Source organism: Chelonia mydas, chromosome 9, assembly GCF_015237465.2.
Source record: "Chelonia mydas isolate rCheMyd1 chromosome 9, rCheMyd1.pri.v2, whole genome shotgun sequence".
In the NCBI taxonomy this organism is placed as follows: Eukaryota; Metazoa; Chordata; order Testudines; family Cheloniidae; genus Chelonia; species Chelonia mydas.
The window spans coordinates 22141024-22167061 of NC_057855.1; the positions used below are offsets into that span (position 1 = coordinate 22141024).

The 26038-nt window shown below is 40.5% G+C and overlaps 1 protein-coding gene across 4 annotated transcripts in view; it reads right to left on the reverse strand.

Moving 5' to 3' along the window:
* Positions 1-26038, reverse strand: part of SCHIP1 (schwannomin interacting protein 1) — a 111128-nt gene that overhangs the window by 6001 nt on the left and 79089 nt on the right. For all 4 annotated transcript variants that reach the window (XM_037908872.2, XM_037908873.2, XM_037908874.2 and 1 more), the window contains 4 exons: positions 20946-21064; positions 7089-7206; positions 5937-6134; positions 3442-3565 (listed from right to left, as the gene is read on the reverse strand). In XM_037908872.2, coding sequence (XP_037764800.1) covers positions 3442-3565; positions 5937-6134; positions 7089-7206; positions 20946-21064 — 559 coding nt within the window. The remainder of the gene's footprint in view (positions 1-3441; positions 3566-5936; positions 6135-7088; positions 7207-20945; positions 21065-26038) is intronic.

Here is a 26038-nt window from a genome sequence, read left to right on the forward strand (position 1 = left end):
TAGAGCCACCAGAATACCCTAGTCAAAATTAATTAATTCTTAACACTGGGAGGTGGACATCCCTTGGGAAAAACTCTGTATCTATCAGAGAGCAAGGAGAGATGAGGGCGGGGAAGGACACGACACTCTCTTTACACACTAATGTATGTGACACATTTTTATTATTTATTTATTTATTATTAATGCATTAAAACAGACTCAATGGACTGGAAGGAACCTCAAGAGGTCATCTAGTCCAATCCCCTGCACTCATGGCAGGACTAAGTATTATCTAGACCATTCCTGACAGATGTTTCTCTAACCTGCTCTTAAAAATATCCAACAATGGAGATTCCACCGCCTCCCTAGGCAATTTATTCCAGTGCTTAACTACCCTGCCAGTTAGGAAGTTTTTCCTAATGTCCAGCCTAAACCTCCCTTGGTGCAATTTAAGTCCATTGCTTCTTGTCCTATCCTCCGAGGTTAAGAAGAACAATTCTTCTCCCTCCTCCTTGTAACAACTTTTTATGTACTTGAAAACTGTTATCGTGTCCCCTCTCAGACTTCTCTTTTCCAAACTAAACAAACCTATTTTTTTTCAATCTTCCCTCATAGGTCATGTTTTCTAGACTTTTAATCATTTTTGTTGCTCTTCTCTGGACTTTCTCCAATTTGTCCACATCTTTCCTGAAATGTGGCATCCAGAATTGGACACAATACTCCAATTGAGGCCTAATCAGCGCGGAGTAGAGTGGAAGAATTACTTCTCGTGTCTTGCTTACAACACTCCCGCTAATACATCCCAGAATGATGTTCACTTTTTTTTTGCAACAGTGTTATACTGTTGACTCATATTCAGCTTGTGATCCACTATGACCCCCAGATCCCTTTTCACAGTACTCCTTCCTAAGCAATCATTTCCCATTTTGTATGTGTGCAACTGATTGTTCTTTCCTAAATGGAGTACTTTGCATTTTCCTTATTGAATTTCATCCTGTTTACTTCAGACCATTTCTCCAGTTTGTCCAGATCATTTTGAATTTTAAGCCCATCCTGCAAAGCACTTGCAGCCCCCTCCCAGCTTGGTATTGTCCGCAAACTTTATAAGTGTACTCTCTATGCCATTATCTAAATCACTGATGAAGATATTGAACAGAACTGGACTCAGAACTGATCTGCGGGACCCCACTCGTTATGCCCTTCCAGCATGACTGTGACATTGCAATGTAACAGGGGAGAGAAAAAGACATTTTGAGAAATAGAAAAATACGTCTGTGATAGGGTGCACTTACCCTGCACTGCCCAAGAAGGGGTTAGCCTCACAATCTGGGTGGAGGAAGTCCCACCCCCTTGCCCTTGCTAGGCATGCTCCAATTGGAGCAACAGTATAAAAGGGAGCAACTCAGCTCAGGCTGGGCTGACTGCTGAGGAGGGAGGATGCACCTTGCAGGCTCCAGCCCGGGAGCTGTGGAAGCCCCAGACTGTGGAAGCCAGAGGCACCGGGATCCAGGCAGATACCCAAGCACCTGCGGACGCCCAAGGAAGGATGGAGCTGCACAGGCAGAGGATCCCAAAGATCCTGGAGATGCTCAGACCACTGCATCAGGGAAAGGGTAAGAAGCAGCCCAGGGGGACTAGTCATTGTGCTGGGCGGCATTAACGTGTTTTGTTAGGCTTCCCTAACTCAGTGGGGAGCATGCTTGCCACTCCCAGGGCTCCACCCTGTCCCTACTGGCCACTGGGCCACACAGCCCTGTGGAAGAGGGCAGCCTTATTGACTCCGGCCACTAAGCAGCATAGTCCTGTGGAGGAAGGCAGTCTTATTGACCTGGGCCATTGGGCTATACTGCTCTGAGGGGGAGGGCAGACATATTGACTTTGGCTGCCAGGCCACTTAGCCCCATGAGGAAAGACGACCATGTAGACTTTGGCCATTAAGCCATACTGCCCTGAGGATAAGGTAGTCAGGTGGACTTAACCGTGGGGCTACAATGCCCAGCCCTTTTCCCATTCCAAAGCAGGAGGGGATGCGCTTGCCCTGCAACAATGTCCATACAAAAAAATAAAAATTGGAAGATGTAGTTTCTAAAACTAGCTTTAATTAACTAGATTTTGAGTTGACAATGCCCCCTTAAGCCCTGGAGCAGTACTGCCTGAGGAGCAGAAATCGTTTTAGATATGATTTTTAAAAAGCCTGATTCTGTACGGTGTTGAACCCCCAACTCTCCCTGAAATGCAGGGAAGCCTGGTTTTCAGATCTTGCAGGAGCTGCTCAGCACTTTGGAATATTGGGCCTTGCAGACTATTGGATATCTCTAAATAGATCAGAAGGGAACAAGAACTTAAGACTTAAAACATCAAACCCGTTACATATGCACAAAGAACTGCTCAGTTCACCTAAGCAAATGGACCATACTTGTCCGTGATGCAACTCCACTGACCTCCTCAACATAACCATAACCTCCATAACCTGATTATGGCCCAAGTTACTTTACTACTATACTATACTAATCATGTAACTTCAGATTGTTTTATCATATGAATAGCTAGGAGGCCACACACTTTGTAGCTTGTATAAGCTGAGCTCATTGCACACACCAGGGGCTCTTTGCATTCCTCCCTACAACAAGCACTCTGTGTGCCACCCTCCTATCCCTCTCTGTTTCAGGGTCTCCATGAAACTTCTCCCAGTCCCTCCCTCTCCCTGGGACTCTGTGTGTCCCCTGCATTGCCCACTCTTCTACATGCCAGGGTCCCCAATCTCCTCTCTGCCCCCCAGCTCTGTGTGCACACCCCATTCCCCTCCATACCAGCGGCTGTGCATGCATCCCTATTCCTTCTTCCTCAAGTGCCAGGATCCTCCAGTCTCTCCTCCAGCAGGGGCTGTGTCCCCTATCTCATACTCAGATTCCCATTCTCCCCCATGTGCCAGGGGCTTTGTGCCATGCCCCCATTCTTCCCAACCAGCATTATTCTTTCTCCCTGGGAGATAAGTCAACATGTCTCAACTCTATTGGGAGCACAAGCAGAGCTGAAATAGGAATACTGTTATGCTAAAAGAGGTTAATTGGTGCCATCAACCAGTTGTTTGAGTTACATACAATTGCACCGGTGCTGGAAGCTGTGGCTGTGTTAAAAACAGATGGCCTGTGCCTCCGTTTTCCCTCTTGTGTGGTTTTCCCCAAAATCAGTAGGATTCTGCCCACTGATACCTAGAACAGTCAGTGAAATTTTGGAATTGATGGGACGCAGCATTTTAAAATTATCACGTTACATACAGACAGCAGTGCCGGTGAGTTGCGTTTAGGGCCCACACAAGTTTGGCCAAATGTGATTTTTCAAGTTAATACATCAAAATGAACACACAAGACTTACTTTTTTCCTGTGATAACATACATATTGCACTTTTCCCCACACCTAAGTTAATGTACTATAGCCAATTAAAAGGAAAATATCACTTACTTTCTATTTGTGAGTGGAGATCATTGACTATCACTTGTAGCTGCCCAATAGTCATATCTCTCAGGTCAGTGGGTTTTAAACTTCTTTTCATCAAGCATTCACTTATATGAGGCATATGTGGCAGCTAAAGATGGATTAAAGGCCTTTTAGGTTATTATTACTTCAAATTATTTATATTTCTAAATAAAAATGATAAATGTGTTGACATTCCATGTACTACCCGCCCCTACCCCCACCCCCTACCATGCACACGCTTTCATGTAGCCATAGAAAGCCCATTTACTGAGACTTCCAAAATGAAAACTTATGATTAATGTTTAAGTCAGCCTTTCAAAGGAAAGAACAAGGATGAATAAATCCTTTTATGATAAATTGTCACAAAAATAATCATCCTCCCTGTAGTCATAACCTTCTAGCTTCATCACTTCATTTCCCCCCCAGATATCACTCCACAAATGACCCACTACAGTGACCCATGTTGACTCTGCAACTACTGATTGAAATGTCATACCTAAATCTCTTGCCTTATATGCAATTATACATGGTAATTGCACTTCCCTTTGGCATATATGGATATTCCTGACTGAGCCATTTCTCAAACACTAAGAATCAAGTTTAAAACAAATTGAGCCACTGGACTGTATCTACATCATCACAATATAAATGTTGATGTGGCATTAAACTAGACAAGTGTCAACTTAAATAGAAAAAGTCTTGAGAAAAGTCATCTAGAAAGACAGCTGTTACCAATTACTGGCTGTTTTAAATTAAGATACCATTTTAATTCTCAGTCAGCCTTTATGTTTAACACAGGCAGACAGGATAGATGGATGAATGGTTAGCCTTACTTTTTTGCTGCTCTTCAGAGAGTGATTTACACAATATACAGCGGGAGAGATTTATTTGAAAACATATGGAACCATTTTAAATCTGGGATTAACTTTTTTATATATTACATTACTATATATGTTGGAAAAATGACTATAGAGTTAAGGTCTCATCTTTAAAATGTACATTCTACTTTCAAGTACTTTTTTTGGTTTTCTTTTCATTTCTGCTTAGCAGAGTTTTGTTTCTGCTGCATTTATCGGTTCTTTGATGACTAATCTGAACAGATTTGTGAATAGTGGTAGTAATGATTATATATTTCTCTCGTAGTTCTCTCTCTGTTCTCTCTATATATACAATCACAGACACTTAAAAATTAACAAGGCTTATTATAAAAGTTAGTTCTCATTTACTGATAATGGGTAGATGCAAATTATCTCCTAAAATAACATTTAAGCCTTTCAAAATGTTGATAAAATTATATGCATTTTATTTTTCAGCACACACAGAGATATTATATGTGAATAAATAGAACTTCACTTGCGGGTAGTTCCACTAACTGCAAAAACATCCTTTTGAAGTACACTGTATTGTCATGCTTACTCCATTTCTGAATTTGAATATCTTTATTATTCGGTCAAATCTTCTAAAGCAGTGGTTCTAAACCTTTTTGGGATCAGGACCCATTTGTAAATGTTTATGGCCTGTGGTAATGCAATAAATAGTCAGGGATGGAGGCCTTGGGGTGACTTTGGTCAGGTCCTGCCTGGCACTCACCCCACAGTGGCAGGTCCTGTGCTGAGGGCCTAACAGGGCCTGGCTCTCCGCTCCGGGTGTTGCAACCTCTGGGATTGCAGAGCCGCTCAGGTTTGGCGCTGCCCCCCCGGACAAAACTTGTGTGAGTGGACTTGTCACCTGGCTCATGGGGTTGCAGTGCCACTCACTCAAATATGGCCTACCAGGACTCCTGTCATCATGAAGGCTGGGCCAAACCTAACTGGTGCTGGTACCCTAGAGGTTACAATACTTGGAGCAGGGAGGTGAGCCCAGCCAGCGCCATGGGACAGGAACCACAGGTTGAGAAACCCTGTTCTAAAGTTGATGATTTCCAGCTGAATAATCTCAGATAATTTTGTAACAACTAGGAAAGAGTTTCCTAAGAATCTCTTTCTCAAACACACTTATTTATTATTTATATAAACAAATAGACACACACATATGAACACACAACCTCTAACTTGTAAGACACAGTTTGGCTTCATTATTATACAATATTAAGTATGGGTTTGAGCCTGCAAATGTTTACTAGCAGGTGTAGTGCTTGATCTAAATAAGACTACATGTGGCAGTAAGCACTGCACCCAATAAAATGTGTTTGCAAGATAGCACCTTAAAGCTAGAGGACGTTTCACTGTATAGAATTTATTTTCTCTACTTTCTCAGATTGTAATGACCGCTACAAAATATTTTAAGTATATTTTACTCTTTGTAAATAAAAAATCCTTTGTTCATGTAGTTTTGGAGATATTTGGATGCACTATTACAGAATTTGGATAATTGGAAAGACTTAGTGATTCTCAAGTGGTTAAGTATTCCAACAGAAAAACAACAAATTGTTAACATTTGGTGGTGACTGAATGCATCCTGGCCTTTGGTTTGATACTCACAAGATCAGCTACGGGGGATTTTTTCCTGTTCTGCTTTTCCACCTCCACTTGCATTTTGGCCATTGGTTTCGCCATAGCCAAAGCCATTTTGGCTTCAGCTTGCAGTTTCTTTTGTCTAGTGAGAAAATCCATGTCATCTAGGGATTCGGATTCCTCTTCAGTAGTGTCTCTATCAGAGTAGGAGGAGCTTTGCTTGCTCTAGGAAAGTGCACACACATCAGTTGTAAGTGTATAACAACATTCACACTTTAAGATAGACAATATTGTAAGAAATTTTAGCTTTAAAGCTTCAGAATTTTCATGTATGCAAGTGGTGTGACTTCTTCAGGGGAGATAGAGATCATTTAATTTTATTTGATCAACAAAATGATTTTTAAATATCAAAAACCATTTTTCAAGACAGGAACACTTAAATGCTAATGGTAACTTGAGTTTTAGTTAGGGAGAGAAACCTGCTAGATCAGTGAGTGTTTGAAGGGAATGGACTGAATCAAACTCTGGGAAATCCCAGTAAGGGTTGGAGGCCCTCGGGTATTGTTAATATAGGGGGAAAGATGGAATTGTAGCAGATCTGCTAATTTCCTTGCTACAATATTGTTCAGAAGGAAGGGGCGGTGGGACACTGATGCTTCTCCACGCCATTCCCTTCCTTACTGTTACCAGCCCATAAAAGAAGGGAACTTATTCACATATCTAGCATATCTGAGCTACCTAGGAATATGCAGTTTGTTGTAGTCGTGTTGGTCCCAGAATATTAGAGAGAAGGTGGGTGAGATAATATCTTTTATTGGATCTCTCACCAACAGAAGTTGGTTCAATAAAAGAGATTACCTCACCCACTTTGTTTCTCTACCCAGAAACAGTTTGCCAACTGTGGCCAGCAGTCAAAAATATTTTACAGATAATCATGGACTGTTAAGTTTTTATAACCATCTTGTTATCTCAACAAGCTCCTTGTCCGCTTATATCATTGCCAGTTTATAACTTTTCCCAATCATAACTTAATTTATACCTATATTAAATATATTAAGAATGGCATATGCATGTGCTAAAGAATTATTTTAAATGATAGAAGCTCATGTACATACTTGTGCTTTAAAATCTTTTCATTTCTTCACTAAGGCCTTTTGTGAAACTAGTTATCAGACCTACCATTGGAGACAAAGGCGTATCCAAGCTTGTTTCAGTCTTGCTGTCATCGGCATCGCTATCCTTGTCACTACCACTGTCATTTACAAAACAAATCTGCAGGTTCATCCCACTTTGTAGCCTGGAGGGGGAGGAAAGGGACAGGTTTTAGCATGCATACTTTCTCTCGACAACAAATCCGAAATATTGTCACCAGCAATCACTGTTGCTTAACAAGGTATGCTAACATATTAGCAAATATAGGAGCTCCAACCTAAATCAACACTGAAGGTTTAACTGTCTCTATCAACATATCCTTCTGAGAGCCAGACTTATTTCTAGCAGAAAATAAAATGCTAGAGTGCCTTAAGCACAAGTTATTTAACTTTTAAAAAAAATGCCATCAACGTGATTTTTTTTTCCCATTTGTGTAAAAAGAAAAAGTGTTTCCACTAGGCTTTTTTTTTAAAGGGAAGTATTTGTTTTTAGACATAATGAACATTCCCCATGGTATTATTTGAAACCTAAACATTGCAGCACTAAACTGGAAAGTGAAATTGACTATTAAAAGAAGTGTAATTGACTTAACTGATTCTCACTGTTGAAGAGGAGAAAAATATAAAGAGTAAATGAGGACTATAGCATCAAGTAAAATTTATTCACTTCTAATAAATCTAGGGTGTTCTTAGAAACATAGCTAAAGCAATATATTTAACACAGAGGGCCAGATCCTCTGATGTGGCGTGGCTGCTTTGCCTTGCAGCGCTCATGAAACTTATTATTATTAATTTGTATTATCAAAGTGCCTAGGAACCCTAGTCATGGACAAGGACCCCATTGTGCTAGGCACTGTACAAACACAGAGCAAAAATCAAGCTGAGGAGCTGGTGGATCCAACACTGGAAGGAAGACCTCAGTACAAGAGAGATCCTCCGATGGCCAAGAATGCACATAGACGCTCTTGTGGCACTCCCCATCCCTGCTGCTGGTACAGTTTCTCCATCATGCACTGATCTCCAACAAAAAGAAGTTTAAATTCCCAAATTCAAGAACCAATTCAACAGCAAAGCCAGGAACAGAACACAGCTTTTCTAGGTGAAAGGCTTGTGCTCTACCACAATACTGAAACACAACAGCTGATTTTAAATCATAGTTACTGTGTTTCAATTAAAAAGCTCTCCAGTTCAGTAACAGTACTATGCTTTTGCTGCCATCTGTTGCTGAATTTTAGTATTACTAAAAGCTCTACACAGTTTGTCATTATACCTTTCTTGCTAGAAAACATGCAGTTTGTAATATAATGCACAACTGCCACAGTGAAATGATATTCATTTATGGGTTTAATTTATAGTATTCCTATTAATGTCTTTGTATAACCTGACTGCCTTTCAGACCAGCTCCAACCTAGACATTCCCTTCCACCCCCACTCACTGTGTGCTTGTCTATTATATTAAACTCTTTGGGGGCAGGAACTATCTCACATGATGTGTTTGTCCAGTACCAAGGGACTGGATCCCTGATCACAATTGCGGCCACGAGGTGCTACTGAGATACAAAGTAATAGATGTGCCTTTATTGGCAAAAGAAGGCAAGGACCATTGTTGGTCTTTCTAACCTTCTGTCCTGTGAGTGATTTGCCCTTTCCAAGAACACCTATGCTCATTTGTCAACTGAGTTTTTCCCAGCTTGATGACTTAGAACAACTCTGAGTGGGTGTGGTTTCAAAATGCAGATAATAAGGCAGGTCTCTGGGTTTTTTGGGGGGAAATTAACAGTTCTAATGCTAAGCTTTGTCCCACTTTTGCTCAGATAATGGTTATCCCTTTGAGTACTAAATTTATCAGGTGGGGAATTTTAGAAGCAGCATATGCCTTAACCTTATCAACCTTTAATTCAAAGATTCATGGAGTTTAAGGCCAGAAGAGACAATTAGATCATCTAGCCTGACTTGTATATCACAGACCATGAAATTTCATCTTGTTGCCCCTGTATTGTGTTTGAATAAAGCATAACTTGTGCTTGGCTAAAATTTATCTTCCAGAAAGGTATCTGGTTTTGATTTGAAGACATCAAGAGATGGATAATCCAGCACCTACCGGGCGGGTTTGTTCTAGTGGTTAATCTCCTCTACTGTTAAAAATTTATGCCTCTTCGAATTTGAATGTGTCTGGCTTCAACGTCTAGCCATTGGTTCTTGTTATGCCTTTCTCTGCTAGTGTAAAAAGACCTTTAGTACCATTATTCTCCCTCCCCCCTCAAAAGGTACTTATACAGTATAGTCAACTAATCTCTCAGTCTTCTTTTTGATAAATTAACCAGATTGGGATCTTTAAGTCTCTCATTGTAAGGCATCTTCTCCATCCTCAAATCATTATGTGGCTCCTTCCTTCACCCTGTCAATGTCCTTTTTAAAATGCTGACACCAAAACTGGACACAATAATTCCAGAATCTGTCTCCCCAATGCCATATGCAGAGGTAAAATCACCTCCCTACTTCACTATTTATACATCCGCAGATTACATTAGCCCATTTTGCCACAGCATCGCACTAGGAGATCATTTTCAGCTGTTTGTCCACTATGACCCCTAAATCCTTTTCAGTTATTCTTTTCCAGGACACAGTCCACCATTCTGTAGGTATGGCCTGCATTCTTTGTTCCTATATATGACTGTATTAAAATACATTTTGTTTGAATGGCTTACCAAGCAATCCAGCTCTCTCTCTGTAAGACTGCCTGGTCCTCCTCATTATTTACCACTCTGCCAATTTTTGTATCATCTGCAAATTTATCAGCGGTGACTTTATATTTATTTCCAGATCACTGATGAAAATGTTCATTAGCGTTAGGTTTAATACTGATCCCTGTGGAACCCCCTAGAAACACCCTCTTTCAATGAAGATTCCCCACTGACAAACTACTTTTTGAAATGCGTCAGTTAGCCAGTTCTTAATCCATTCAATGTGTGCTTTATTGATATTGCACAATGTTTTTTATTAGAATGTCAGCTGTACTAAGTCAAATACCTTTCAGAAGTCTACATATATCACACCTACAGTTATTATTATCAACCAAATTATTAATCTCATCAAAGAATAAAAGATGTATTTTCCATAAAGCCACATTGACTGGCCTTAATTATATTACTATCCTTTACTTCTTTACTGGTTGAATCCTGTATCAGCTTTTCCATTATTTTTCCTGAGATTGATCTCAGGTGAACCTGCCTATAGTTACTTGGGTCATCCCACTTGCCCTATTTGAATATTGACATGACATTAAAACTCTTCCAGTCTTCTGGAAATTCCCTGGTATTCCAAGATTTATTAAAAAGAAACATCAGCAGGCCAGAGATCATCTCCGTCATTTTAGGGTTGTTAGGTGCAAGTTAATTTAAGATTAAAGTTTATATATAAAATAATGACTGCCTAACCCTCTCCCAGCAACCACCACAACTTTCTAATTAGAACCAAGATACACAGCAAAACTAAAAAGCGTGTCGGGGATGTTTCTCCTTTTTAAATACAGGGAATTATGTGCACAAATTCCTGTGCCTCAAAATGAGAATGAACCCTCTAGCTCTGGCCATTAGGCTATAAGAGCTCTTGTAGCATCAGAAATATCCAGAGGAGTTTGCAGAAAGCATCCAAAGGAAAATAGGAGAATTGCCTGGACAGAACGAAATGAGAAGGCATTTAAAACCACAGGAAATCACCTTAGCACCACTTTGTCTCTGTGGGAATGCAGACACACCTTCTTTTAGGCTAAAGCCTGTAATTCCTTTCCATTCCTGGAAGAGGTAACCAAGAATGCGTTGGAAAAGTGTGACGCTACAGTTAATGGTTTAAGAGTGCACTTTGAAAAGCATTTAAAAATAGGTTGACATTTCCAGGTAGATCTGATTGCCTTCTAGCTTGACTGCTGCTGTGCCAATGGTCTCTGCATATTTCACTAACTTTAGTTTTACTTTGAACTTTTATGATATTACAAAGAAGACTTATAAAGTTCTCAATGGCCTATTATGTGAACACTATCTTTCAGAGAGACAAGGAGCTCTGTCAATCATTCCACTTGCAATATCCCATGCAAGGGCAGATCCCATTGCAATCCCTACATGCAAAGGGCTTAAGACTGCTCTGTCCCTGTACCCTCAGAATTGCAAATCAATACAAAGGAGGTGGGGGAAGAAGCTGAGAGAGTGTTTCCTGAGCTACAAATACTTCCTTAATCTTTCAAGCTCCCTCATGGAGGATGGAAGTTTTCGGTAGTTATCTCAATCAGAGGTGCAGACTGGGTAGATAAAGAATTATGCAGGTCTTCCCCCCAGTCCCCATATTTCCCATCCTACTCTTAAATTATGGACTGCTGTACCCTGAAAGAGTTGAACTTGATTTACAGGCACTAGGGGTGTCTGCAGAGGAACAAGTCAGATTTAAAGAAAGCTAGTTTCTATGCCCACACATTGCACATACTTTTTCTGTTTTTCCCAGACATGTGTAGTTTCCATAAGGAAGCTGCGATTTGAGAATTATTCACAATTTGTATTTCACTAAGAATTTCAAATAAGAGGGGGAAGTAAACATATCACTACACACCCAACACAGTGTAACTCACAATCACAGGTTTCAGAGTAGCAGCCGTGTTAGTCTCTATTCGCAAAAAGAAAAGGAGTACTTGTGGCACCTTAGAGACTAAACAATTTATTTGAGCATAAGCTTTCGTGAGCTACAGCTCACTTCATCGGATGCATTCAGTGGAAAATACAATGGGGAGATTTATATACATAGAGAACAGTAAACAATGGGTGTTACCATACAGACTGTAATGAGAGTGATCTCTTAAGGTGAGCTATTACCAGCAAGAGAGCGAGTGGGGGGAGACCTTTTGTAGCGATAATCAAGGTGGGCCATTTCCAGCAGTTGACAAGAACGTCTGAGGAACAGTGGGGGATGAAGGCGGGTAATAAACATGGGGAAATAATTTTACTTTGTGTAATGACCTATCCACTCCCAGTCTCTATTCAAGCCTAAGTTAATTGTATCCAGTTTGCAAATTAATTCCAATTCAGAAGTCTCTTGTTGGACTCTGTTTTTGAAGTTTTTTGTTGAAGAATTGTGACTTTTAGGTCTGTAACTGAGTAACCAGGGAGACTGAAGTGTTCTCTGACTGGTTTTTGAATGCTATAATTCTTGACGTCTGATTTGTGTCCATTTATTCTTTTACGTAGAGACTGTCCAGTTTGGCCAACGTACATGGTAGAAGGGCATTGCTGGCACATGATGGCATATATCACATTGGTAGATGTGCAGGCGAACGAGCCTCTGATAGTGTGGCTGATGTGATTAGGTCCTATGATGGTGTCCCCTGAATAGATATGAGGACAGAGTTGGCAATGGGCTTCGTTGCAAGGATAGGTTCCTGGGTTAGTGGTTCTGTTGTGTGGTTGCTAGTGAGTATTTGCTTCAGGTTGGGGGGCTGTCTGTAATCAAGGACTGGCCTGTCTCCCAAGATCTGTGAGAGTGATGGGTCGTCCTTCAGGATAGGTTGTAGATTCTTGATGACGCATTGGAGAGGTTTTAGTTGGGGGCTGAAGGTGACAGCTAGTGGCGTTCTGTTATTTTCTTTGTTGGGCCTGTCCTGTAGTAGGTGACTTCTGGGTACTCTTCTGGCTCTGTCAATCTGTTTCTTCACTTCCGCAGGTGGGTACTGTAGTTTTAAGAATGTTTGATAGAGATCTTGTAGGTGTTTGTCTCTGTCTGAGGGGTTGGAGCAAATGCGGTTGTATTGTAGAGCTTGGCTGTAGACAATGGATCGTGTGATGTGGTCTGGATGAAAGCTGGAGGCATGTAGGTAAGTATAGCAGTCAGTAGATTTCTACAGGGTGGTGTTTATGTGACCATCACTTATTAGCACTGTAGTGTCCAGGAAGTGGATTGCTAGTGTGGACCGGTCCAGGCTGAGGTTGATGGTGGGATGGAAATTGTTGAAATCATGGTGGAATTCCTCAAGGGCCTCTTTTCCATGGGTCCAGATGATGAAGATGTCATCAATGTAGCGCAAATAGCCTACGGGCATTAGGGGACAAGAGCTGAGGAAGCATTGTTCTCAGTCAGCCATAAAAATGTTGGCATACTGTGGGGCCATGCGGGTACCCATAGCAGTGCCACTGATTTGAAGGTATACATTGTCCCCAAATGTGAAATAGTTATGGTGAGGACAAAGTCACAAAGTTCAGCCACCAGATTTGCCGTGACATTATCGGGGATATTGTTCCTGACGGCTTGTAGTCCATCTTTGTGTGGAATGTTGGTTTAGAGGGCTTCTACATCCATAGTGGCCAGGATGGTGTTTTCAGGAAGATCACCGATGGACTGTAGTTTCCTCAGGAAGTCAGTGGTGTCTCGAATATAGCTGGGAGTGCTGGTAGCGTAGGGCCTGAGGAGGGAGTCTACATAGCCAGACAATCCTGCTGTCAGGGCGCCAATGCCTGAGATGATGGGGCGTCCAGGATTTCCAGGTTTATGGATCTTGGGTAGCAGACAGAATACCCCAGGTCAGGGTTCCAGGGGTATGTCTGTGTGGATTTGTTCTTGTGCTTTTTCAGGGAGTTTCTTGAGCAAATGGTGTAGTTTCTTTTGGTAACCCTCAGTGGGATCAGAGGGTAAAGGCTTGTAGAAAGTGGTGCTGGAGAGCTGCCTAGCAGCCTCTTGTTCATATTCCGACCTATTCATGATGATGACAGCAACTTCTTTGTCAGCCTTTTTGATTATGATGTCAGAGTTGTTTCTGAGGCTGTGGATGGCATTGTGTTCTGCACGGCTGAGGTTATGGGGCATGTGATGCTGCTTTTCCACAATTTCAGCCCGTGCACGTCGGTGGACGCACTCTATGTAGAAGTCCAGTCTCTGATGCATATCATTCTTTATTCCTTAGTCCCAGCAGATTTGCTTATATTCTATTTAGTGGGAATGGTCAGTAGAATATCATTTTCCATTTATTTTAATGGCTCTCTTGATACATTATTAATATGTAACATGATAAATAATTGCACACTGACATTATATTACATGAGGTTTTCAATGGGTTTTAGGCATAAAGAATGAATTACAGCTACCCAGGGAAACCTGTAACAAAATACATGGTTCCACTTTGCTTAATATTGTATTGTTCAGAGAGGGAAACAGGTATAACATGCTGGTTTACTCAACTCAGACCCCTTTCAAAGGCACAACCTGAGCACCTCAAAAACACAAATAACCACTGAAAAGGCGCACAGCTCAGGTTAGAGAATAAAGAGCTCACATGGGACATAACTGTTAAAACTAGATTCTATTGATTGTGATATATTAAGAACAGCTGTATTATTCAGGGCAGATTAAAGTGCTACACAGATTTAAAGAAGGGACTGACTATTAGGTTGAGCAAGTGATTACACTGAGCAGGGAATTTGCAAATTTGAGACACTGAGTGGGATTCTCCCCCCCCCACAAAAAGCCTCCTGTTAGGATACAGGGCTAGAAAACATAGAAAACAAGAAGCTTTTTCAGACAATGACTTTTCAGATGTGTATATTGCCATGTCTCCTGTGGGCTGTTGCAGCTCAGTTTGCATGAAGAGCTGTTCAGCGTTTTTATTTTTACGCCTGCATTCATTTCCACCAGCAATGGCCATCCATATCTTATTCATAACACCTAAATAAAATTTTAGAGTAATAAAATGTTAACATGGATAAATGCCTTTACTGCCATTATTTGCTCTCACAGTGAACATATTTCAGAACTAAACCAATATGAGACAAGAGATTTCTTGTTACATTAGAGCAGCACTGGCCTAGCTAGTCATATGAATTCCCTACATTGCACACAGACAACTACAGTCTATTTTTTAATTCAATTTAACAAAGAAAAAGTAAATTTATCAAATAAAAGTTACAGTAACTCCTCACTTAAAGTCGTCCTGGTTAACATTGTTATGTTGCTGACCAATTAGGGAACAGGCTCGTTTAAAGTTGCGCAATGCTTCCTTATAACATCCTTTGGCAGCCTGCTTTGTCCATTGGTTGCAGAAAGAGCAGCCCGTTGGAGCTAGCTGGTGGGGGCTTGGAGCCAGAGTGGACCAGCAGCCCCCCATCAGCTCCCCTAAATTCCCTGTGCAGCAGCTGCCCAGCAGGCTACCAATTGCCGGGCAGTTCAGCTGTTCCTCCCCTCACTGCCATGTGCTGCTCCTGCCCTCTGCTTTGGAGCTGCTCCTAGGAGCCTCCTCCTTGCTATGGAGGGGGATGGGGTGTGCTAATGTCAGGGTGTTCCCCTCCCCCTGCTCCTTTACCCCATCAGGCCATCTCCACAGAGCCGGGGGACAGGACAGGGCACAGGATGCAGGGAGCTTGCTGGCAGCAGCTGCTGTCTCAACTTGCTGATCTACTTAAAAAGGCAGTGTACTTTAAGTGGGGTCAGCATACTTAAAGGGGCAATGCGCATCTCTCTCGCTCTCACACACAGGGTGTGTGTCTTTGTCTCTCTCTGCCATGCTGTTTCCCCTTCCTCCATTCGTGCTGCCTTGTAGAGTGTCAGGCTACATTAACAACAATGTGTTAACCCTTGAGGGCTCAGCCTAGTGCTAGTTCATCATTTAGCAGTAAGGCATTCCCTGGGAAATATCCCACCCTCTTCCACCCTCTGACTCCACCACCTCAACCAAGCTTCACAATCATCATTGCTGTGCACTGTATTAAATTGTTTAAAACTTATACTGTGTGTGTGTGTGTGTGTACTTTGTCTGGCGAAAAAAATTTCCCTGGAACCACACCCCCTATTTACATTAATTCTTATGGGGAAATTGGATTTGCTTAACACCATTTTGCTTGAGCTAGCATTTTTCAGGAACATAACTACAACGTTAAGCAAGGAGTTACTGTACACTGAATGCACATTCGTGTTATGACAATAGCTAGCAAAAACAAAAAAATCAGTAATGAAATGCACCTCACTGCACTCCACGATGGGAGTTCAGCCTTCAACAGCAGTACTGTCATTTTCATTATTTTCTGCCACAACTGTAACATTCTTGGAATATATTTCATAGTGAACAGTAATGTATCCACCACACTATTATGCATTATTTGTATTACAGTAGTGCCCAGAGGCCCCAGCCAGACTAGGGTCCCAGTGATCTAGGCACGAGAGAGAGAGAGGACAGTCCCTGACCCAAGAGCTTGCAGTCTTAGACCCTAATCCTGCAAACATGCATGTAGCTTTACTACCATGACAGATATCAATGTGACTATTTACAATAATAAAATTAATCATGCCTGTAAGTGTTTGTAGGACCACGGCCTTAGCTTAAGACACTAGCGAGTGAGTGAAACAGCAGGGCCTCTGTAACATGAACATGTGCAGAACTTTTAGGCACAGGAAGGTTTTTTTGTTTGTTTGCAGCTAACAGACAACTTTCATAATCTGCATTTTTTGTTTTGAAGTTTTGTTTGAGAATGTCACACCCTTGAAAGATGCCAGATTAGCTGCCCAGGCAATTCACTCCTGTATTCGTTCTTAGAACAGGTACAGCGTGAGCAGCAGTGGTGCAAACGTCCCTATATGACTCTGTAAATATGTCTAAATCCAGATGTGGAGGGACCATCTCAAGAGGTAAAAGTCAGTCTCCATATCCATTCAATACTTGGTCCGTCTGCTAAGACTGCAAGGAAGACTGCCAGTTGGTGCTAATTGCAAGTGGTAGTTTTTGCCATATGGACAGCTGTTCAATAGGAACTAACTCATTTGACAAAGGCCATTAAAAAGAAATAAAATCATCTTCTGGTCACTAACAACCTGAGCTGGATTCTTTCCTCTTTAGGGTACTAAAGAGGAAAGAATATGTATTCCATGTTGCCAGCCCAGAATAACTTTTTGGAGGGATTCATAACTTCTGTAAAAATGTTCTGAAACTACAGAGTTTGAGATACATGAATCACAAAAAGAATGGTGGGGGTCTTATTATATAACTGCTCACCGGAAAATCCAATTTCTCTTTCCAAATCAGTTTTTCATATATGCAAACAATGCACCTTGCACACAAATGTTGATTGAATAAAGGGTGCGGGCATATAAAAGCTGGACACATCTTGTGCTATATTCACTATCCAAATAGTAAAGGGCTTTTATTATGTTTTTGTTTTCTACACAATATATCCTTTTTCAATAAGAAAGCACTCCTATGAAGGTTCCTCCACCCCCAAATAACAACAACTGTGTTTTAAAGTTCTGACCGATGTATAAATATTAACAAAATTCAAAAGCATCTAGTAATTTCACTTGGTACATCTGTCAAATTCTGCTTGCACACTGTTAATTAGACCTGCTGCATAATTAGAAGATAGACGTTACTGGCTTTGCTTTAAAGTAAAGTAGTTACTAAACAAAGTCAAACTGTTTTTCTTTTCAATTTATTTGAAGTTAAGCTTGATTTTATAATTGTAGCCTCTCTCAAATAATGGTTAATTCTCTCCTGCTTTTGTGCATCTCTCAGATTTTGTCTCTTGCCACACCCTGGAAACATGTACAGCTCTACACTAAACATGAGAGTCCATTCAGAAACTTCCCAAATGAGGTTAGCTGTTACGAAGAACAACTGGTTCACCACTATCTGGGTAAACACACATCTCTGGACTATTTTGAAACCTATTGTAGGTTTGTATAATGGGACTGTCATTTTGGTATAAACATTGAACAACAGGATAGTGAAGTATGAGAACAGATAGAGCCAGATCCGTAGATATGGTAAATGTCCACACATAGTGCAAGCTAAAGGTGGCTTAAAGCTTATCTTTTCACTCTATACATCTTTTCAGGGATGATTCCCCTTAACTAAGGCAGAACAGACAGATGGCTGCTCTAACTTATGCCAGCTGTAAACAGATCTAGGATGCCAAAACAATGCAGAGGCATATTTGCCTCTCTCTCTCTGCTCTGCCCATGCCCTCTTCCCCCTGATGTATGTGTAACCGGGGGAGACTGAAATGAGAGTGACACATGAGCTGCTATATTGGCTCCGCACTGCTGGGTAAATACCCTTACATTGCAGATATCCCTCCAGGGCCAATTAAACCAGCACTAGAGCTAGTTTACACTGGGGGCATGGTGAAATCAGCTGCACTTCTCTGGAGAATATGGCCCATGGGATTCTCTCTCTGTTCCCTTTGGGTTTAAAATTATTTTAAAAAACAGGCTTTATTTAAAAGATCATTTTATACCTCCAGCTAATATATTTTACATTGGTGGGTCTTTCGGAGGAGTTTGATGAAGTCTGGGTGCACGCTGGGGTCACAGCAGGCTGTTCCATGCACATGCCATACATTGGAGAAGACAAAAGGGACATCACTGGATGATCAAAAAGTGGTCATCTGAGCTCCTCTATCATGGAGAGCCATAGTGAGAAAACACTGCCCAGAGCACCTGAAAGTTAAAAACTGGGTCTCTCCAACTGTATGGCTCTGTGAAATATCATTGTCTCGGAGGGTGAAGTAAACTCTGTAGCAGCCAGATTCCAGTTCATTAAGGACTCTGTAGATTAGGAACAGGACTTTGAATACTTATGTGTAAGGGGAACCTGTAGTCTGCGGAACGTTTGCTATGCATTTGTTGCTTGCATGTCATGTGTCCACATCATCCTTTGTTGCTCATGAAATGCACTGCTGAGAGTTGCACCAGCTTAAGCCTTCTGGTGGTGGCTGTGTTTAGTTCCAGGTTGAATGAGCTGGATAAATCTAACCTAGAGGAGATGAAAGCGTGGATCACCATGGCTTGACTCTAGCCAGAGACGAAATGGAGGTAGAGTGTCCTGGCTAACAGATGATGCTAACATCTTCACGAGTAGTGACTTCAGCATGATTTCAAGGCTGCATATCAAATTGATGACACCCTGGACAGCTGGTGAGATTAGCATATTGGCAATTTCCTGGATGTATTTCCCCTTCCAACTATCACAACACTGCTTCTCAGACTAACCACCAAATCTGGTCATTTTATCCAGGCATTGGACATCTTGATGACAGAAAAAGCCTAGTAGTTAAGCTGGCAGCACAAGATTTGAGTTTCATCCACATATGGGTAGCACATGAGAATGTGACATTTCATGATCTCTGAATGACCTTATAAGATATTCAAGGGAGAGAGAATAATGAGCCTTCTGGAACTTTCGTGTTTGGGGCACAGGAGGAGCAAAAAATTTATCTTATTAACTTTAGGACAGAGTTTTACAACAGAGAAGACACAGGAAGGTTCATATTGTTGCTTTCTTTAAATATTAGAAAAATCAGAAAATATAACTGAGATGATTTCTTATTTTCTGCTGAGAATGTTCCTAAATGTATGCTTTCTGATTTGAAACAAATACTGTATAAACATATTATATTGTATATTATATTAAATTCTTAATGGGTGTTTTGAATAATTTACTAAGAAAAGACAGAAAACTAACTTTTTCCCAAGTTAGTATGGAATGTATCATTATTTTACATACCATACATACTGGTATATGGCCAAGAAGAATACCTTTATGTGGGAATAATTTGTAACTAAGCTCTTATACATCAAATGCATAGTTTAGTTTAAAAAAGAAAGAAAAAAAGAACAGGACTACTAATTTCTGCAACCCTATCTTTTTGCAAGTCCTGACCAAATTCCCTGGCTTCCTCTATTGGATCACGCCTACTTCAATCCCAGATCTGGAAGCATACATGTGTGTTCCTTACGTTTAACTCCTCATATACAAAATATCTACTAAATAACAGTACATCCAAACAGATTAACCAATGCAATATATTTCTTTCACTGTCTAGTTTTCTAAGGACAGGCACAAACCAAGACAAATCAGGTACTGTTTTTGAGAACACACACACCTAGCTGGAACTATGCTGTAATAATACTATCTCTATTGCCAACTTCTTGCACACCTTCAGGCAGATAGTGTTATTCACATTTAGTGGGGGGTGGGGGCGGAAGGCAGGAGAAGAGGGAAGAGCTGCAATATTCCCATTGTCCAGAGCCATGCTATTAATGGGGCTAATTGTGACATTTGCTTGTGTTGATGATTTTATTTTCGGTATGTTCAGTAGTAGCAGCAGCAACAAACGGATAAGTCAGATCAGCTTTTGAATTAACACCAGAATATTGTTTGCTTATATGACAAACAACAGGTCATTCTATCTCTATTCTGCTATGTTTTCATAGCTAATCAGCAACTTGATCCTGCAAGGTGCTGAGTGTACCCGATCCCACTGGAGTCAGGGAGATTTGAAGGTGTTCAGGGATCTTGCACGAATGAGTTGAAAGTTCTGTTCCCCATTGCCATATAGCCGAACACTTTATGGTAGAAGAATTCAGCTCTGTGTAAACCCCTTTGCAACGGTAATATCTCTGTCAGCACAACAGGCAAGAGAGAGGCATTTGTCTTAGAATTCTAGTGGTAAATTACTAGGCCACCGACTCCATCTGCAGCCAATGTTCTATAACCTCAGTCCCAAGATTGTTCTTTTTTTTTTTTTTTTTTTGTAAATTATTCACAACAAACTGACATGACAGATACAAATTTGTGTGGAACCTAGGAAACCATGGATCTAAAACGAGGGCCATTTAAAAGGTATGGTTGCCACTAAAAATCTAGGGAGGCAACCAGAAGAGAAAATGGAGCCTACAAACATCAGGGCCTCCCTCAATATTCTAATGAGTTTCTCAAAGGACTTCATACTAAAGATATAATACACTACCCAAAGCCTCATATTAGCTTTTACCCTCTCCCCCACATATTCACCTTTAAATTCACTCTGATGCTATGCCACATGAAATCCATAAACATTAGGAATGCTCACTATGCCATTTTACTTACCGAGAAGAAAGGCTTGGCTTGCCACTTTTGCTACAGCTGGTATAAATTCCTGGGCCATCATCAAAGAAACTTCCAAGTGCCAATTTCTGCCTGATAGATTCTCTCTCATTTTTCTGAGCCTAAAAGTGCAGGTAGACAATGAAGTATTAATCCATCAGTTATAACAACACATTTCTGTAGTATTCAGTATTCAAGCTGACAGTACAGCATTAGCATTTACAGTACTGTAACACTAGATGAGCAAAGTTAGAAACCCACCACTACATTGAGGACATTTCAAAGGCTTTGTTTTAAATTAATCTCCTTTCAGTTGCCACTGATGTACATACACTATTTATCTCAGCCTTGTTCACCTCAAGCTTATCTAACCCACTCATCCTCAGGGCTTTAAAGAGCAGCTTCTTCATTCTTCCCTCCATTGACTGTCGCTCAAGTACTTAGTCTCCAGTGGAAATGATGATAAATGAGGATGAAATGGTAGTTCTAGAAAACAGGTACTGAAGGAAACCAACCTTTTATGCCAAACAACTCATTGTAAATCTAGAAAATTACTGTGTTTACACTAAGCATAAGCTTTCGTGAGCTACAGCTCACTTCATCGGATGCATACTGTGGAAAGTGTAGAAGATCTTTTTATACACTTGCTTTGTGTGTATAAAAAGATCTTCTACACTTTCCACAGTATGCATCCGATGAAGTGAGCTGTAGCTCACGAAAGCTTATGCTCAAATAAATTGGTTAGTCTCTAAGGTGCCACAAGTACTCCTTTTCTTTTTGCGAATACAGACTAACACGGCTGTTACTCTGAAACCTGTGTTTACACTGTTACTTGGATTATGGACTCATAACATTTTAAGGAAGATTTTCCAAAACATTAGCAAAATACTTTCATATTGAGCTAACAACATAAAAATATCTGTTCAAAAGGAAGCTGCACCTATTATAGAAAAAACAGTGAAATCACTGGATCATACATAAGAGTATGTATCCTGCTGGTAATAGCTCACCTTACCTGATCACTCTCGTTACAGTGTGTCTGGTAACACCCATTGTTTCATGTTCTCTATGTATATAAATCTCCCTACTGTATTTTCCACTGAATGCATCTGATGAAGTGAGCTGTAGCTTATGCTCAAATAAATTTGTTAGTCTCTAAGGTGCCACAAGTCCTCCTTTTCTTTTTACATAAGAGTATAAACATTTATTAACTTTCTTAAAAATGTAAATGATGAAGATATTTCATAAAATGTGCGTTTTCAGATTTATATATCTAAAATAGAATAATAATATATATAGTGGTTGTGCCAAAATAAAAGCTGTCTGAAAAGACACCTTTTTTCCCATCTGAGGGAGCTTACATTCTTACCTTTTTTATATATGAAGTGACACAAAACAATTGCTGAATCAGAGTAGAATGAACATCTGTAAAGTAACCAGACTGATCTGAACTGAATTACCACAATTAAATTTGTTACTTTTTCTATATACATTTTCTTATGTGATTGTTTCTTCTCCAAACAATTTATTCAAAATATATTTATAATGGCCACTGCTGAATTAGTCTTTACTCTTCTTTTTATATTTTACATTTAAAAAATTTAAGCTACAAAGTGTTTTAAAAAAATCACCAATCAATGGCTATAGACTTGGTTTTATATTTGGACTGAACCAATCAATATGCAGTAAATGAAAACTTTATTTATGTTTAGTATTAATATAATACTGTACCAGAGGGCCATAAATAATTGTGTGTCAACACTGACACCAAAAACATGTAGGAAGGCAAAGGATTAATGGAAGGAACATGTTCAATCTATCAACTGCTCTACAACAATGTACAGTACATGCTGTAAAATATGTAACAGACAAAGCAAAATAGACTGTGCAAGTCTGGGTTTAATTCTGATGTCTTCATATAAATGCACTTGAATTGTTTTACTTGTTTAATGTAATTAAAGATAAAGTACCTTTCTGATTCTACATGGTAATATAAAATTACATGCAAATTTTTTTAAGGACAAAAGAGCCAGATCATCATGATTTAGTTCTGACCTCAATCCTCAATCAATTTTACACTATTATATCATCCATTATATCGTCAGACTCTTAGTAGAATTTGGTCTTCATTTGAAAGCTGAACTCTCCTCTCTTTTCACAATCTGACAAGGATGGCCAACTTTCTGCTGTGTGAAAACTGGACAATGAGTGCCCAGAACCTCTCCCACCTCCTGCTCCACCTCTTTCCATTGAGGCTCTGCCCCCTGCTCCTCCCCTGCCCCCATCGCTTGCTGCTCTCTCCCCCTGCCAGCTGATCAGGGCTGTAGGGGTGGGGAGTAACTGGGGCAGGACAGGAGAGGGGAAACCGCACTCCAGGGGTGGGGTGGGTAACTGGGGCGGGAGGGGGGAGCCACAGTCCGGGGGGCGGGGGGAGCTGCAATCCGGGGTTTGGGGGTGGGGGAGCTGTGGGTACCTCTCTCCACTGGAGCTGTGGAGACTCCAGACTCCAGCAGCAGCTGCTGCTCTTCCCACCCACCACCCCCTGTGGCAGAGGCCAGTTACTGCAAGTAACCAGACTTTTAGTGTCCAGTCAGCAGTGCTAACCGGACCCTGCCAGGTTCCCTTTTTGACTGGACTTTCTGGTCAAAAACTGGACACTTGGCAACCCTAAATCTGACCCCAAAAAATTATAGGCAAGCCTGGTAGCAAAACCTATAATTAAAGTTGTCTAGCATTTTCAACTGTAAGTCCCAATTTTCAGGTGTTTATAATTTAGCCAGACTAACTGTTCTGGCTAAAATTTTCCATGTTTGCTTCCTTCCTCAGGTGGATCTTATATATGTTTATTTATTTTAGTTTCAGCAAAAATGGTTTAGTCATTTCAAAGAACACATTTAGGCAAAAATAGGTAGTTTTGCCAGTACTACTTTTTCTTCCCAACTGTTTCTTATTTGTTATTTCATTACACCTCCCTGGAAACATCTGAAAACCAAAATCCTTTTGATAGCTCGTGATGCATGGGCAACTTCACACACAAATCTTCCCTCATTATGATAAAAATATACGCCCTAGGACTATGTTCTTTTGCAGCCTCCAGCAATTACTAGTAGGCCATATCCTGTCATTGATTTTTATGCCAGACCTTCATGGTCTTCAGAGAGAGGCATGTGATAAAGAATGGCTGGATATAGCCTACTGCACTTTTTCCAACATAAAACTCTGCACTGGGTTTCTAATTGTAGCAGCATACCACCACGGCCAACTTTGGAGAACAGCATTAGGGGGAAAAAATGAGAGGAAAGACTTGAAGATGCCTATCCAAAGTAACTTCAACAATCTCTTCAACTAATGAATAAAATACAAATTTTTGAGAACAAGGCATGTATTTTTAAATCTCCCAGTTATTTTATTTCATGCAATGAAATGCTATCCTAGACTGTGCGAATACTACCAGTTAACTGTCTCTCTAGTGATCAATACATAATACATTTAGTTAGAGCAGCTAAAAAGGTAGAAAAGAAAGTCTGCTTCACACAGCACAAGCCAGATAAAGCAAAGCTGTTCTTTAGATTCTAATTCCTTGATTGTTTGTCTTACTGTTCGAAGCTGACGCCACATTGTCTGTTTTGAAGCAATTATATTAATCCCTCAGCTTCAGTGAAACCTTCTGTCTAGTGAATTCTGATAGCATCATCGTTAGTAGCCCTCATTAATGAATAAACCTAGATTTAGATGCTCACTGTGTACTGTTCTCTAAAATTTACAGTAATTTATAGTTTTTCATTCATCCAGTATATCGCTTTTCTATCCAAACATGATGAAGTAACATAGTGCAGCACAAAACAAAAATCAATAGCTTTAAAAGCACATTTACTGAACTTAATAAGCTGGAATATTAGTTTTCAGTACACCGAAAGTGCCGATACCATAAAGTAAGCCCCATCAAATTATTCCTTGATTAGATTTTTCATGCAATCTATTACATGCTGAAGATGCTTGTACCCTTAATCTCTCTCAGCATTTTTTAAACTAGAAAAATGTCAGTTTGAAGAGCAAATCAAGATGTGAAGAAGGCACTCACTAAAGAAACTGTCATAAATATAAAGGGAAGGGTAAACCCCTTTAAAATCCCTCCTGGCCAGAGGAAAACTCCTCTCACCTGTAAAGGGTTAAGAAGCTAAAGGTAACCTCGCTGGCACCTGACCAAAATGACCAATGAGGAGACAAGATACTTTCAAAAGCTGGGAGGAGAGAGAGAAACAAAGGGTCTGTGTGTCTGTCTTTATGCTGCCTTTGCCGGGGATAGACCAGGAATGGAGTCTTAGAACTTTTAGTAAGTAATCTAGCTAGGTACGTGTTAGATTATGATTTCTTTAGATGGCTGAGAAAAGAATTGTGCTGAATAGAATAACTATTTCTGTCTGTGTATCTTTTTTGTAACTTAAGTTTTTGCCTAGAGGGATTCTCTATGTTTTGAATCTAATTACCCTGTAAGGTATCTACTATCCTGATTTTACAGAGGGGATTTCTTTACTTCTATTTACTCCTATTTCTATTAAAAGTCCTCTTATAAGAAAACTGAATGCTTTTTCATTGTTCTCAGATCCAAGGGTTTGGGTCTGTGGTCACCTATGCAAATTGGTGAGGCTTTTTATCCAACATTTCCCAGGAAAGAGGGGGGTGCAAGTGTTGGGAGGATTGTTCATTGTTCTTAAGATCCAAGGGTCTGGGTCTGTAGTCACCTAGGCAAATTGGTGAGGCTTTTTACCAAACCTTGTCCAGGAAGTGGGGTGCAAGGTTTTGGGAAGTATTTGGGGGGAAAGACGTTTCCAAACAGCTCTTCCCCAGTAACCAGTATTTGTTTGGTGGTGGTAGCGGCCAATCCAAGGACAAAGGGTGGAATATTTTGTACCTTGGGGAACTTTTTGACCTAAGCTGGTAAAGATAAGCTTAGGAGGTTTTCATGCAGGTCCCCACATCTGTACCCTAGCGTTCAGAGTGGGGGAGGAACCTTGACAGAAACAATGTACTATATCCTATGGTATCAAAAAAATTTAAATACAAGGTTAGAACAAATACAGGCCAATCCCTGCCAC